This window comes from Melanerpes formicivorus, unplaced genomic scaffold, assembly GCF_026170545.1.
Source record: "Melanerpes formicivorus ecotype bairdi unplaced genomic scaffold, bMelFor1.0.p_v2 SCAF_219, whole genome shotgun sequence".
NCBI classification, from domain to species: domain Eukaryota; kingdom Metazoa; phylum Chordata; class Aves; order Piciformes; family Picidae; genus Melanerpes; species Melanerpes formicivorus.
This window is the reverse complement of record NW_027142571.1, coordinates 244,335-258,753: the sequence shown is the minus strand read 5'-3', so window position 1 is coordinate 258,753 and position 14,419 is coordinate 244,335. Positions and strand designations below refer to the sequence as shown.

The 14,419-nt window shown below is 51.9% G+C and overlaps 1 protein-coding gene and 1 long non-coding RNA gene across 3 annotated transcripts; one reads left to right on the top strand and one right to left on the bottom strand.

Annotated features, from left to right (window-relative positions):
• Positions 1–293: 293 nt before the first annotated feature.
• LBX1 (ladybird homeobox 1) lies at positions 294–2,389 on the bottom strand. Its single transcript, XM_068169721.1, has 2 exons — positions 1,844–2,389; positions 294–1,536 (listed from the first exon to the last, which is right to left on the bottom strand). The coding sequence occupies exons 1-2, from the start codon at positions 2,166–2,168 to the stop codon at positions 1,034–1,036; spliced, it is 828 nt and encodes a 275-aa protein (XP_068025822.1). The 5' UTR covers positions 2,169–2,389; the 3' UTR covers positions 294–1,033.
• A 3,966-nt stretch (positions 2,390–6,355) lies between these two features.
• LOC137458074 (uncharacterized) lies at positions 6,356–8,649 on the top strand. Of its 2 annotated transcripts, none has more exons than XR_010991566.1 (4): positions 6,356–6,598; positions 7,749–7,816; positions 8,104–8,226; positions 8,380–8,649. It is a non-coding gene; the product is annotated as an uncharacterized lncRNA (long non-coding RNA). The 2 variants fall into 2 exon arrangements; XR_010991565.1 differs by lacking the exon at positions 6,356–6,598 and adding an exon at positions 7,134–7,214.
• Positions 8,650–14,419: the final 5,770 nt, after the last annotated feature.

The following is a 14,419-nucleotide window of genomic DNA, read 5'->3' as shown; positions in this document are numbered from 1 at the left end:
TTTTAAAATTTGTACAATTCAAACAAAAACCCAGCTCTTAAATCTGTACATTTATTTCCTTTTAAATTTATAGTCTAATATTTAAATGTCTTGCTCTTGAGATTTTTTAATTTAATTTTATTTTCCCTAGCATGCAAAAAATTCTAAAAAGAGTAAAAAATAATTCTAGGTTTTTTTTTATTTTATTTTTTCTTTCTTTTTTTTTTTTTCCCCTTCCCCCCCCACCCCCCTTTTTGCTACTACCTTCATATCAAAAATACGAAAGGCAGCTTTTTAATAAAAGCACAACAATAGCAGAAAATGGTAAAAATAGCTTTTAATTGGTAAAATGAGGCAGAAATTGCATTGGAGACAAATCTCTATGTTCTAGGAAAAAAAGAAAGTATATATTTTTCCACTTGCATTATAACCCATCCCTAAGTTCCCAAGATTGTAAAAGAAAAAAAAAATATTTCTTTTTAAAAGGAGAACAAAAATAACAATAATTGCTTCGTGCACATCTGAAACATGCAAGGAAAGGAAAGCGGCTAATTTTTGCTGTTGCTGTATTAACCCTAACTCAAATCTCTTCTAAAGTGGTTCGTTTCGGAAGTCTTTGAAAACAACTGCCTACCCAACATCTGTCGGAAGCCGAGTTTATTCCAAGGTTACACGTATCCCTTATAGACAAAATAATCGTCAGTGATAGCTATTAAAAAAAATAATAATAATCGAAACCTCAAAAAGAAGGGGGAAGGGAAAAAAAATCCAATATATACGTTTAAATATTTATACAGAAGCCGTCCGTAATTGCACCATTCCGAAGATGTGACAGGCGGAGGGATAATCGACTCTACCTTAAATTAATTGTTGTTTGTGGGTGTTTGCGGTGGGTTTCTATTGCTTATTGCTCCGACCAAGCGGGAGCAGCCGCCTCGCCGCGCTGCCAGGGTCGGGCCGAGGGTGCCAGTTTGGAGCTGCCGGGGTGGGGGGGTAGCGGGACCGGGCTGGGGGAGGGAGTATGGTGGTGTTGGGGTGGCCCGCCGGCCGACCCTCAGTCATCCACGTCTATCTCCACGTCCTCCTCCTCCTCGTCCTCCTCCTCTTCGCTGTCCCGGCGGCTGCGGGGCCGCTCCGTGGGGGGCGAGGCGGGGCGGGGTGGCGGCGGGGCGCCGGGCTCCCGGGCGGCGGCGGGGGGCGGCGGTGGGGAACCGGGCCTCGCCTTTCCCCTGCCCTCGGCACTGGGCTCCAGCTCGGCCAAGGCCACGATGTCCACGGCGGGGTTGGGGCCCAGCTTTTTGGCCGATTCCACGTCGGCCTTCATCTCCTCCAGATCTCTCTTGAGCTTGGCGCGGCGGTTCTGGAACCAGGTGATGACTTGGGCGTTCGTGAGCCCCAGTTGCTGGGCGATCTGATCCCGGTCCGCCGGTGACAGATATTTTTGGTAGAGGAACCGCTTCTCCAGCTCGTAGATCTGGTGGTTGGTGAAGGCCGTCCGCGACTTTCGACGCTTCTTCGGCGTTTGCCGCTGTCCGAAGATCGTCATCCCGTCCCTGCCTGCCGACGAGTCGCCAGATTGTCGCCGCTGTCCCCATGTCCCCCTCCCCAACCCCCCCGCCTCCCACGCGAGTCCCCGGACCCCACGCCCCTGCCCTGTCGGTATCGGGAAGCGGGGCAGAGCCACCATTCACACATCCCGAGGGCCCCGGGTAGAGGATGCCGCCCGCTACCGGCCACCCAGGACCCCCTATCCCACCCCGTGCGACACCCCGGGAGATCTGGGGGCGGGAAGGACAAACAGGCCGTGTGGAGGAACGGGGCTCTCACCCGCGGGAGGATCCCCCCAACTCTGCCAGGAGCTTACCTTCTGCAGCCTGCAGCACGCTGACTTCCAGCCCCTTGAAGGTCTTGCTGGCCAGCTCTTCCAGGGCGCAGAGGGGGGAGGTTTGGGAAAGCAGCGCCCGGCCGGAGAGGGGCAGACCGGCTGGGGGGTGCTTCTCGGCGGCGGAGAGGAGGTGGGCCGCTCCGCAGAGGGTGTAACTCCTCCGCACCGAGGGCTTGTTGAGGATGTCCTCGATGCTAAAGGGGGTGAGGGGCTTGTTGGAGTTGGCCGGCGGTGGGAGGTGATCCAAGGGGCTCCGCCGCCGTTCTTCCCCCGAGGAGGGCTTGGGCTCTTCTTTGGAAGTCATGGTGGGGCCCGGCCGCGCGGGGCTGCCTTCCCCACCAGCGACGGGGATGCGCTGCCGCGGGGAGAAGCCCCCGGCAGGACCGCGGGGCGACGGCGGCGGAGACAGTGAGCGAAAGTTGAAGCCCACCTCCAACTCTGGCGGAGTAGCCCCGGGTCCTGCCGGGGAGAGCCACGTCGGGCGGCGGGCAGGGCAACGGGTGGCGGGCGGCGGCCGGGAGCAGAGCAGAGTTGCCGTCGGTCCCTCGCCGGGAGGTGGTCCTGCCGCACCTCCTGTCCCAGCGTTTTGGGTCGGGGATTTCCCTCCCCCCCTCCTCTCACTCTCCGCTCGCTCTCTCTCCTCTCTTCCTCTTTCCAGCTGCTATTTTAAGAAACACCCCAAATTGCAGCACTTTCTCTGCCCTCCCCCCAACCCCGCAAGCGAATACCCCAAAAAATAATTGGGGAAAAAAAGAAAAAAGGGGGAAAAAAAAGAAGAAGAAAAAGACGTCTTCGGAGATGGGGAGAGCAGCCCTCGCACCGAGACCTCGGACCAGAGGGAAAGAGGCGAGAAGAGACGGGGTAATTGACTATTGCTAACAAGTTATTGTTGATTGGGAGGTAATCAATTATCTTCAATGACACTTTTCGCCCTCTCTCTCTCTCTCTCTCTCTTGCTCTCTCTCTCTCTCTGTCCAATGCAGGCTTTTGCAAGTTCGGAGACCCATTAATTAGGAGGCGGTATGGAGGTGGAGCCCAGTTGAATTATAATGCTGAATGCACTTGTCATATTCTGGCCCTGCTATTTGTTTGGACATATATATTCTTAAATTACATTACAAACCAGCCTTTATTGCATCAGGATAATACAGTGTAGTGAAAAATAATAATAATAAGGGAAAACAAAACAAAACGAAAAATATCCGGCGGTATCTTTTTTTTTTTTTTTTTTTTTTTTTCCCTCCTCTTTCTTCTTTTTTTTTTTTTTTTAATCTTTTTTTTTTTCTTTTCCCCCAAGATTTTTTTTCTTTCTGTTTCTCCCTCCTGTTAATTTCGGCAACTAAATTATTTATTTAAAATGTCTCTCTCCAGCTCTACCCAGAGCCGATTGATTTTTATTTTTTTTTTTTTAATGAGGGGAAGAAGGGGAGAGCCTGGTTTCAGGTAAGGCAGATCTTTCCTTTCCAATAAAATCCGAAGGTGTCCGCCGAATTTGTCGTGCTCCTCTTTCCCAGCGCCCTGTGTCGGAGTGGGCTGCTGGGGGCGGGACGGGGGCAGCTGTGCAGCGGGACAGGGCCCCCCAGGGAGGGTGGCGGTGTCGGGGTGCCCGCGGAGGGGCTGCGCGGCGGGAGCGGGCCGGGTTCGCTCCTGGGATGTCGGCGGCTTCTTTGGCTCCGTTAACGCCGTGGGTGGCGGGTGATCCCGAACGGGGGAAACGCGGAGAGACGGGGTAGGCAGCGCTCAGGCTTTGCCGCCCGTTGAAGCCCGGTGTCGGGGCCGGGGAGGAGGGTTTCGAGCCTGAGGCCTTTTACTGCAAGCGTGCGGGCTGCTCTGGAGTGGGGACAACGGCGGCGTGGCTATCTAAGACCCCCACTCTCGGGGAAAACCCGATCTGGCCCGGAGTGGCAGTCTGCGGTGACCGGGAATGCTCTTTAGTATTGTTTTTACCCGGTCCACGAGCTCACCGGTCTCGACGCTCCGCAGGGCTGGAGACAAAGCCCCAGGGCCTTGGGGTGAGCTGCCTGACCCCCACCCCACGCACGGGCACCCCCCACGCTCCCTTCGGACCGAGCTTGGGCTAGACGGGGCGGGCGGCGGCTGCCGGACGCATCTCGGGGAGGCAAGGCTGGAGGAGAGCCCAGTGTTGGGGATGGCCCCAACTTTCCCTCCTCACCTTGACGGGCAGGAGGAGAGCGGCTGGCAGCTCCCAGGCCGCTAGGTACCAAACAAGCACAAAAGAAGCAAATGGCTCCTCTCCTTAAAGCGCCCTCTTCCCATTTTTTATAGCTCTCTGGGAGTCTCTTTATGCAGTGACCTATTTTTAAAGGCCTATATTGGGTTATTCATCATATCAAATACTGCGTGGAGCTGGGGGGGAGCCGGTCGGGGGGGAGAGAATTACACTGATTCTAAATCGCCCTGCTTCTTTGCTTTGCTAGGTGGATTATTTGCTTCGCTTTGCTTGGGTTTTATGAAGTGATTTAAACATATTTTAACCAATTAGAGACTTTCCTCCTCTCCCTTGTGTCCCCTTGCATTATTTTCCAGCGTGGCGTTTTATGTCAGGATCCAGGTTTTATTGAGAACTCAGCCGGGGATGCTGGTGTTATAATTACAGAAATAAGATTAGGGAAAAAAAAAAAAAGAAAAGGAAAAAAAAAAAAAAAGGGGGGGGGGGGGGGGAGTGGAGGGGGGGCGTGGAAAGAAAGAAAAATAATGTCGTTCCTGGGTGAGAGTTTGGGCGGGCTGGCGGACTTTTGGGATGTGCCAAGCTGCCGACAGCAGGATTCAGCCTGCCCTGCCTTCCCCGCGGAGTAGGACGAAGACCCAGGGCGCAATTTGCGCCCGCACCCCTATCTCAGTCCGCTCTGCTGCAGGCAGGGCCAGAACCGCGCCAGACGCAGAGAAGAATGGCAAACATTTCCCGATCCCCTGCTGTCCCCTCCTAGCCCTCACTATTCTTCTCGTGCCTGCGCGAGGAAACAGAACTTTAAATGCACTCCCGGCTTTTTTAGGTCTCAAGTAGAGGCAGGTCTCGGAAGGGTCATCAGCTGCCTCAGGATAGGCTCCCCGGCTCAGAAGGACCCTTCTTCGTTTGCCTGGGCCGCTGCTGGGCCGAGCGTAGGCAGGGTCAAGCTTTGCACGAGTAGCTCAGCGCCGTGGCTTCAGGCCTGCCGTTTGTCCTTGTGCCCAACGCCTCCCTCCTTCACCAAGCAGAACTTCATTGAGAAAGGAGAAGGCAGGTCTCAACCCTTCCTCCTCCCAAGTCCCCTAGGCACCCTGAGGCTGTCCCGGCGGGGTCCAGCCGACCCTTTCTCCCCTGGGCTCTTTTCTGGTCACTGGCCGACTAGTGGGTTTGGTGATTTTCCTTGCGCTCACTTCGCTTTTGCATCCGCTGTAACTCGCTTCTCACAAACGACTCCTCTACCCTCTGGAGGCGGCTAAAAATCAGAGGATGGGCAGGTTGGGTTGCCCTCGCCCCGGCTTGGGGGAACAGCTCAGCATTCATCCTCCACACCCTTCTAAATTTAATTATTTTTATTTATTTTATTTTACCGTTTGGGTTTGTTTTTTTTTTTTGACAGCCCCTTTGTCACCCAGCCTGGAATTAGAGACCCTCGGTGCCCCGCGGCAGGTCCCATTGCATCTTTCAGTTCTCGGAGGGCGCCAGGATGGGCCCCGGCTGCTCTGGGGGCCACTGTCACCGAACTCCGCATCCCTACATGTTCTTCTGTCTGTCCCGCCGGGAGGCAGCTGTGGGTCGTACCTCCCAATTTTGGAGTCGTTTGGGAAAAAAACATAATCGCCTGCAGAGCTTCAACCCCATCCCCTTCTGCCAGCTCCAGCCCCTCTGAGCGAGGACTCGGCACTGATTCCTTACTGCTGCAGGCAGAAAAAAGTTTGGCTCGGGTCCCCGGCCGAAAAGCAGCGGGGGGGAGCTGGCCTGGCGGTGGAGAACGGCTGCCCCTCGCTGTCCCTGGGGATGGATGAAGGAGTCTCCAGAGCCGTCGAGGAAGTGTCATTCCTGGTCATTGCCTTTCACCGGGGAAGAAAAGTGAATAGAAGAGCGGCCTTTTCTCCTTCACGGAGCAGAAAACTACCTCAAAATCGGAAACTACTCTAGATACGAGTAGCATCTTTGAAGACATCTCCCCTCTCCGCTTCCTGAGCTTTATTTTGGGGTGTTGGCGTGGCTGCCCCCCGCCATGGCGCGGAGCCGTTCCGGGCATGGTGGGCAGGGTTCAGGGCACTGCCGGGGCTGCCTGGTTTTGGCTGTGTGCGGCCCACTTTTGTCCAGGAAAATGTCACAGGAATATAATTAAAGTAAGAGGCATAAATCATTCAAAGTGTTGATCACCAAAGTAACTGCGTACAAATGACACCTCCTTTCTCGGCATAGCTGAGCCGTGCATGGCTCCCAGTTATGTCTGCTTAGTTTAAATGGTCTAAACACGTTACGGCTCCCTGTTAGCAGCGGGGAGAAGAGTAAACTCTCTGCTCTCCTGCTTTCCAGCTGACAGCTAAGGACGGGTCCTGGGACACCATCCCACACAGGGCCGGGGTGGGGAGCTGAGAACCTTGGAAATAATTGTTCTTTTTGTTTTTAAGCACCTCCCAAGCTTGGGACTGCAAGTGTTGAGAGAGCCCGGTGATACCCGCCGTGGAGTCTGGCAGAGGGAGAGCTGCCGCGGGGTCCGAGATCCCCTGTCCTAAACCTCTACTGCAAAACGTCCGGTAAAATGCATCCACAGGTGTCCCCTGCCCCGACTGAATAGTGTTCGTTGTTTTTCCCCTTGAAAAACAACCGCCCCGAACTGAGCGTTCACCGGTTCCCGGCTATGCTGGGGAGGGGGTTTCGGGGTCGTGAGTGGGGGCGGGAGGGGACACGAGAGGCAATGTGAGGCTGGGGGGAAACTTCCAGGAAAAGCCCATCTTCCGAAGTAATTTTACAGCTATCGCCCGCTCCTTCCTTCCCTCGCAACCTGCTCCCTGCGAGGGAAAAAAACTTCCCTGCACCAAAAATAAACGTGACCCGAGTCCGAGGAGCTGAGGCCAGAAGCGGCACTCCCGTTCGTCTCTTCTAGAGCTCACTGTCCCCGAGAAGCCCCGGCCATCCACCGGCAGAGAAAAACGGAGAAGTCGCTGTTCCCTCGGGGGCTCCGGCAGCGGGTGTAGAACCTGCGCAGGGCCAGGCAGGGACGAAATCCGCCATCCCAGAAACCCTGCCTGGATCCTGGGAGAACGGCAGCAGTGTCCCCCAGCCGGCAGGCAGCGCGTTGCTCGTCTCTCTGCCTCTCCCCGGGGCTTTTTCGTTTGCGAAGGAACCCCTGGGGCGACCCAGCGGCGCCAGGTCCAGTGGAACTAGAGTCCAACTACTCCCTGCCCACCCCAGGGGACGATTTGCTTCCTCCCCAAAAAGACCCTGTGGAGTAAAGCTGGGCACGGCGGCGCCCAGTGCCCCTCCCGTTACCCTGCCGCAGGGCCAGGACAGGGGTATGAGCCTAAATTTGACCGAGCTCCTGGGCCAGTGTAAGCGAGGATGCTCTCGGAGTGTGAGGAAAAATGGGGACCCCACCTACTCCTCAAGCCGTTGTAAAGCACAAATTAAAAGTAACTCTCAGGGAGAATCAACTCCTCTGGTCGCCTCAGCGCCAAGCACCGAGGGCCAGCATGTCCTCTCTCCTCTTAGCACGGCCGAGGACCCCTCTAAGCGGATTTTCGGGGTTTTCCCGTTCTCTGGAGGAACTGGGAAGCTGGTCTGCTCTCCTTGCTCCCCAGCCTGACCCCCGGTTTTCCCGCGACGATAGGGTGCCGAGGGGGAAAGGCGAATAGAAAAATCCGAACGCATTTTTATTATTTTAAACTCCAGTATTTTATTTTTCAGTCCAAGAAATCCGAGTGATTACAGGCTGCCCGGGAAGAGGAGCCGGGACGCGCCCGTCCCATCTCCAGGCAAGACGAGAAACTTGGGTTTTATTATTGTTTTTTAAAAATCAAGTATTTCGATAAACGCAATTTGCAGGACCCCTCTGGAGGCCAGGGGGCTGGGACGGAGTCGGCGGGGACATTTCAGGCAATGCCAGGCTCTGTGGGTGCCAGAGATTTAGCAGCTCTCGGGATCCCCCCTCCCCACCCCATCCCGGCGGAGGCAAGGCTGGGTCGCGGGGCAGGAGGGGTAGACCGGTCGGAGGGGAGCGTCACAGCTGCCACCCTTTGTTCAGACCCTAGCTGTCCCCTAGGTCACTCCTGGTTTGGGACGGGGCGCAGCCCCAGCCCTCCCCAGCCCTCTTCGGCTACAGGAGGAACCAGCGCTTTGCGGCAGCGGAGCTCGTTCTGAGACGGAAGGAATGGGCGTAGGGGAGGTGAGAACAGGCGCCCGGAGGCGGATGGGTTTCCCTATCGCTCCCGGGTTCCACAGGACTGGTATGCGTGTGGCGAGCCTCGGGGTGGTGCCCACTTTGGCCCCGAGAAGAGCGACGGAGGAATGCTCCCGTTGTCCCCCACCTCCCCTCTAGGCTCGACAAAACTTTGCCGGGCTGGGCGAGAGGACGACGACAACGACGACCATGACGATACAGCCACCCAAGGGCTGTGACAGCCGAGCCTCACCGGCTCCTCCGAGACCTGTAATATTTCCGCTGCTCCCGGCACGCGTGAATAATTCACCAGGCTGCCAAGTACAAGTAACGTTTGTGGCAGCTATGAAGGAGCCGGGGAGGCGAAGGTTAGTTTTTGGGGGGCAGGAGGAGGTGTGGAGAATCAATTGAAACTTAATAAAGGGAGTGTGTGGGGGAGAATGGCGGAAATAAGCCAGGCAACTTCTAATAACAACTTGGTGTTAATAATTCAGGAGTAGTCATTGGATTATAGCGCAATATCCGAAGTACACGTTGCCGGCACACTGCGGGTGGATAATGTAATCGGAGCTCATTTTGCCTTCCAATAAATTACAGCAGCAAAAGTTTCCTCTTAAAGCAGTTATTTGTATTTCTTTTTTTTGAAGGTGATCCCCCCCCCCCCCCCTTCCTTCCCCCTTCCCCTCCCCTGCCAACAACTGCAGCAAGGAAAAGAATTAAAAACTAATATTTCCAGCTGTTGCAAAAAACGGCACCAAGATGCAAAGCCTGAGTTTGGCTGTGATTGCTTCCAACTTTGAGTGCTGCTCCTCCCTACATGTCACTTTTTTTTCCCTCTCTTTCAGTGTTCCTATTTTTTCATCCCTCATTTTTTGCATCCTACCTCATCTGACCTCATGGGACCTCAGCAAGCTCAGACAAGTGCTGCTGGAAAGAAAAATGTCCCTAAAAATCCATCCCTTCGTGTTTGCTCCCCACGTTCCTCTTGGGTCCTATTATGAAGTGGTAGCAGCTAGAGATAGGGTCAAACAGCAGTTCATTTGGTGTTCAACTCACATGTGAGGTGAGTTTGCAAAGCCTCAGATGAATCTTATTCTTTTTCTTCCAAACCACAGCACTATTTAGCTGCAGGTACATCAGCCTAGATCCAATCAGGGTATTGCAGTTTTCCTTTTCTCTATTCCCCTCTTTCTCTTGCCAAAGGCCAAGCTATAATTGTATCTTTATGGCTTACATCCATGGCAGGGGTTCACAAGATGGTTCTCAAACCTCTCTCAGCTCTTGCTGCTAGACACAGGGCCCTTGTGCACTGCTTGTCAGTGCCAAGCTGCTCTGTGCATCCTGATTGAGGCCTGTCTCAGACCTGCCTTGAAAATCTCAGACCTGCCTTGAAAAGTGACCTTTTCCCCACAGCTTGGCCATGGTCAGCAGATCCCTCTTATGGGACACCTTACAGCTCTTGTTTATTTTATTCTGCTTTCTGCCCCAGGAACCTTAGACACATTCCTCAGATGGACTCTTTCTTTGGGTACTTCTAACATCCTGTAATGGTGGCTGGCATTTCCTACCCCGTGTAATAGCTGCTGTCACCTTACATTGTTTCTGTACCAATTGCTCCTGGGTCAGGCTGTCTCCTTGTTTCCAGTGCTACATGGTGGCACGATGGACAGAGAGGGAGAAGAGCTTCCTGAGGGAGGCTGGGGGTAGGACAAATCTCTCCTGTTAGGCATTTTCCTAATTCCCACTCTTCAGGAAATGATACAGGCTCTGAACTCTGAGGTTTAATATTGCTACAAAAATGTCTCATCTTTAGTGATTCTACCTCTGAGCATCTTGAGATCCAGTCCGTCTCCCTTTTGCTCAGCTTGTGTGATCTTGTGGCACCAAATTCCCATATCCTCCTGCTTGGCACCCAATGCTCTTTCCAGCTGATGTACAGTTGCTTGTGATGGTGGAACTTGACTGCCTCTTTTTTTTTCTTTATCTTTATCTTTATATATATATATATATATATATATTTCCCCACCCTGAGCACTGAGTAACGCATATATAGCGAACAACATCAAGATTTCTCCAATTTTCCTGCTTGAAATCTCCTCTGGGTCTATTTAGCTGTGCTGCTTTCTACAGATGTGGAAAGAGGGTCTTGGCTAATGCCAAATATGCTGCAACATGTGGCTCTGGATTCTGCTTGTCTGTGACAAAACCAGTCAGGTTCTCTGCATCTGCCGTTGTTAGTGCTACAACGTAATGAGGGCCTACCGGTGTTCCTCAGTAATAGCTAAGGGTGGTGTACAAGACCCAGAAAGGGAAGTATTTAAACTGCAAGCAGCAGAGATAACAGCCGTGTGAGGAGCGAGTGCTGAGGAGGGCAACGAAGCTGGTGAAGGGCCTGGAGAATAAATCTTATGAGGAATGACTGAGGGAGCTGGGGCTGTTTAGTTTGGAGGAGAGGAGGCTGAGGGGAGACCTCATTGCTCTTTACAACTACCTGAAAGGATGTTGTAGACAGGCTGGTGCTGGTCTCTTCTCACAGGTGATTAGTGATAGAACAAGAGGGAATGGCCTCAAGCTACAACTGGGTAGGTTTAGACTGGACATTAGGAAGAAGTTTTTTACAGACAGAGTGGTCAGGCATTGGAATGTGCTGCCCAGGGAGGTGGCTGAGTCACCAACCCTGGATGTGTTTAAAGGTCGTTTGGATGTGGTGCTTGGGGATATGGTTTAGGGAAGAACTTTGTAGAGTAGGTTTATTGGTTGGACTTGGTGATCCTGAGAGTCTTTTCCAATCTGAATGTTTCTGTGATTCTGTGATTGCCTCACACCAAGGAAAGGCCACGGCTGGCTTGACAGGCCTGTGGAGAGTGAGGCTGGAAATCTTGTGAGGTATGGAAGAATAATCCTCGATGCACAGGTCGCAGAGGACAGCCTCTGGTGGAGGGGCGACTGTACATCAGCCGCTAGAGGGGGCGCACGGGGTGTGCAGGCTGCGCGGTCGCTGCCCGCCGCCGGAGGGGAGAGGGACCCTGGGCTGACGGCCGCCTCAGAAGTTTGAGTGCGGCTATGCAGCGGCTAGCTCGCTCTATGCTAAACCATGAGTTAACTTTTCAGGAGCAACCCTCCTCCTGCACTTTACATTCTGTGATTTCCGGCTTGCAAATCTGTGTGCCTGCTGCTGCTATCAGTCTCAGTAAAGAAACGGGTGTGCCCTGCAACCCTGTTGCCAAACTCTAGATGGTCCCTTATTATACCGAGAGTGTCTGTGAGCCTTGGAGTACACGGGCTCCAGGACAGGGTAGATAAGAGATTTTAATTTCCTAGGGTTAAACACTTGTCTGGTTAAGCAAGGTAAAAATTAGGGAAGACAGGATATTTTTGAGATGAATACAGATTCTGAGGTGGTGACCTTGTTCCATACAGGGGCTGTAAACAGAGGGTAAGGAGCAGTGAAGTCCAGTAGTGGGAGGAATGCCCGTGTTCCCCGTGGCTATGGAGTAGTTGCAATGCTGTGGGTGCACCAGGACCACTCTTCTCTTTGGTCTCTGCCCTTTTGCCCCGGGCATGTGTGTAATCTGCAGACCCACTGGCTCAGCTTTGCAGAGCTGGGCACGTGGTGCTGCAAGAACATGACCTTTTGCTCTGAAGATGGCAGGAGCTTTATGCTGGCAGCAGAACAACATACCCAGTACAAATAGAATCATTCTGATAATAAATCACCATCCATAATAAGAAGACATCGTTAATAATAAGTCATCCGGGGGCCTCTGGAGACCAGTGTACAACTTACTGTAAAAATAGATAGGAAACATGGTGTGATCATTACAAGCAAGATAACAAATAAAAGAGAAAATGACTTTTATAGGCATTTAGCTCTTCTCTCCTTCCCCCAGCTTCCAGCCAGCTCTGTTATCAGTCAGGATGGCTGTGATTTAAGTTTGGTCACCAATCCAGAATGGATTTTGCAGATGCAGAGCCCTGGGTTCACAGCACCTGTGAGCTGGTCAGATCACTACCTGCAAAGGAGTGCCTGGCAAAAATCCCTCCTTCTGTTTCTTTTTTTGTGTGTATGTGTGTGTGTTTCTTTTGTTTGTTTTGTTTGGGTTTTGGTTTTTTTTTGTTGTGTATTCCCTTGTTCCTAGTTGTCTCAATCTGTGCAAATGTCCTGGATACAGGACCCAAGCACTCCCCACTTACAATGTGCAGGAACCAGCTGAGGGCTTGCTCATGGATATCAGCTCTTTCTGTACCTCTTAAGTAGGCAGGGTCTGTTGCCTGACTCCCATGGGTGACTGGACTTCAGAAACCAGAGAACAGCAAGGAGCAAACACATGGCAAAACCTGAGCCTTGAAATGAATGAATGTTTGCATTGAGAACTTGCCAGACCCGGGAATATTTTCACACATAAACTGACTGGGATCAAAAGACTTGTGAAAATTTCCCCATGTGCCAAAGCCGAGGGAATCTGACATACTTGTGTAAGGACAAATTTGCAAGTGGTCCCTTGCACTGCTCTGTCAGCTCTGAAACAGATCTGCTTGGGGTGCCAACGCTGCTTTCTTGCAGCAGAGGGGAGAGAGGTTAGGGCCGTTCAAATCTTTCTTGGTTTCTCCCCTTGTTTGCGTTTGCCAGGCAAACAATAGCAGATGTTATATAGTCAGTTCAGCTCGCTACTAGTCCCATTATGTTCTATTTATGTTTCACTTTATTGGCTTTTTTATTTTTTTTTTATTTTCCTATTATTGTTTCACTCTGGGGGAGGCAGAGGATATAATATATTCATCTTTATTATACAAAATCTGTGTGAAGCATTTAATAAAATGCTGCTTTCCACACAGCTAGGAATATTACTGTTAGCTATTCTTAAGTTAATGCTCCTATTAAAAAATGTTTGATGGCTGCAGTGACTGGAACTTGTGTGGACAAAACCCACACCACAACCACTAAATAAGGCACGTGTGGCAATTTAGAGATTTCCCCATGCCTTGTGGAAAACTTCTGTTTAGCCAGATTTTCTGCTTACTTAGCACATTTCCAGCATTGTTCTTCCTGGTTTTGTTATTAGTTATACTTGAATAGAAAATGAGGCTTGCTTTTTCTTCCCAAAACTTTCTCCTGATATTGGAGGGGTCAGATGTTACACTCCAGCCTCAGGTCTTTCAAGCCGGGTGGAAGCTTCATCAGAGGTAGGAGCAAAGGCAATTAGGGCAGGATGTTGATAGGGATGAAGTCACACAGAATCACAGGATCACCAAGGTTGGAAGAGACCTCAAAGATCATAAAGTCCAACCTGTCACCACAGAAAGTCATGTTTGTTGTCCGAGCTAGGACCAGCTTGTGACAACCCCTGATGCTCTCCTGCTCCAAAGCTGCTAATTCAGTCCCCAAAATGCCTACACGAGGTAAGCTGAGCTTGTTATTCTTTACAAGCCTGTGGATGGGGTGTGTGTGTGTGTAGGTGGTCTTCACTTGCTCATGGAGAGGTAGCAGAGCAATATCTGAGACCAGACCTACATGTCACAGCATCTTGTTGTGCCAGGAATAGGAGTTGTTCTCCATGGACCAGGAGCACAGGAGGTGCTGCTGCTTCTAGGGGTGCTGAGGGGATCATGAACAACAGCAGTGAAAAGTCAATGCTGAAGTCAGGTGAGAGGATATGAATGACAAAAAAGAATCTGATTCTGAGGAAAAAAAAGCTACTTTCAGAGGAAGGTCTTTCCCTAATTGATAAATTTCCAGGAAGGACAAAGACATCCACAGCTGAGACAACATTGAATCTGGTTTTAGACCCAGAGCTCAGTTAAACACACAGCTTAACACCACGATTCAACCTTGTGCAGGCAGGGGTTTGACATGCAGACCTAGGTTCAGGAACCCTCCCAGAAGCCCAGCCTGTCTCCTCTGAAGAGCAACCATCAGTTCAGTGACGTGAGTGCTACATGTTTGCAGGAGTGCAAATGGCAGCCAGAGGCTGAGGGAGCTGGGCTTGCTTAGCCTGGAGATGAGGAGACTCAGAGGAGACCTTATTGCTGTCTACAACTGCCTGAAGGGAGATAGTAGCCAGGTGGGGGTTGGTCTCTTCTCCCAGGCACTCAGCACCAGAACAAGAGGACACAGTTTCAAGCTGTGCCAGGGGAGGTTTAGGCTGGATGTTAGGAAGAAGTTCTTCACAGAAAGAGTGATTGGCCATTGGAATGGGCT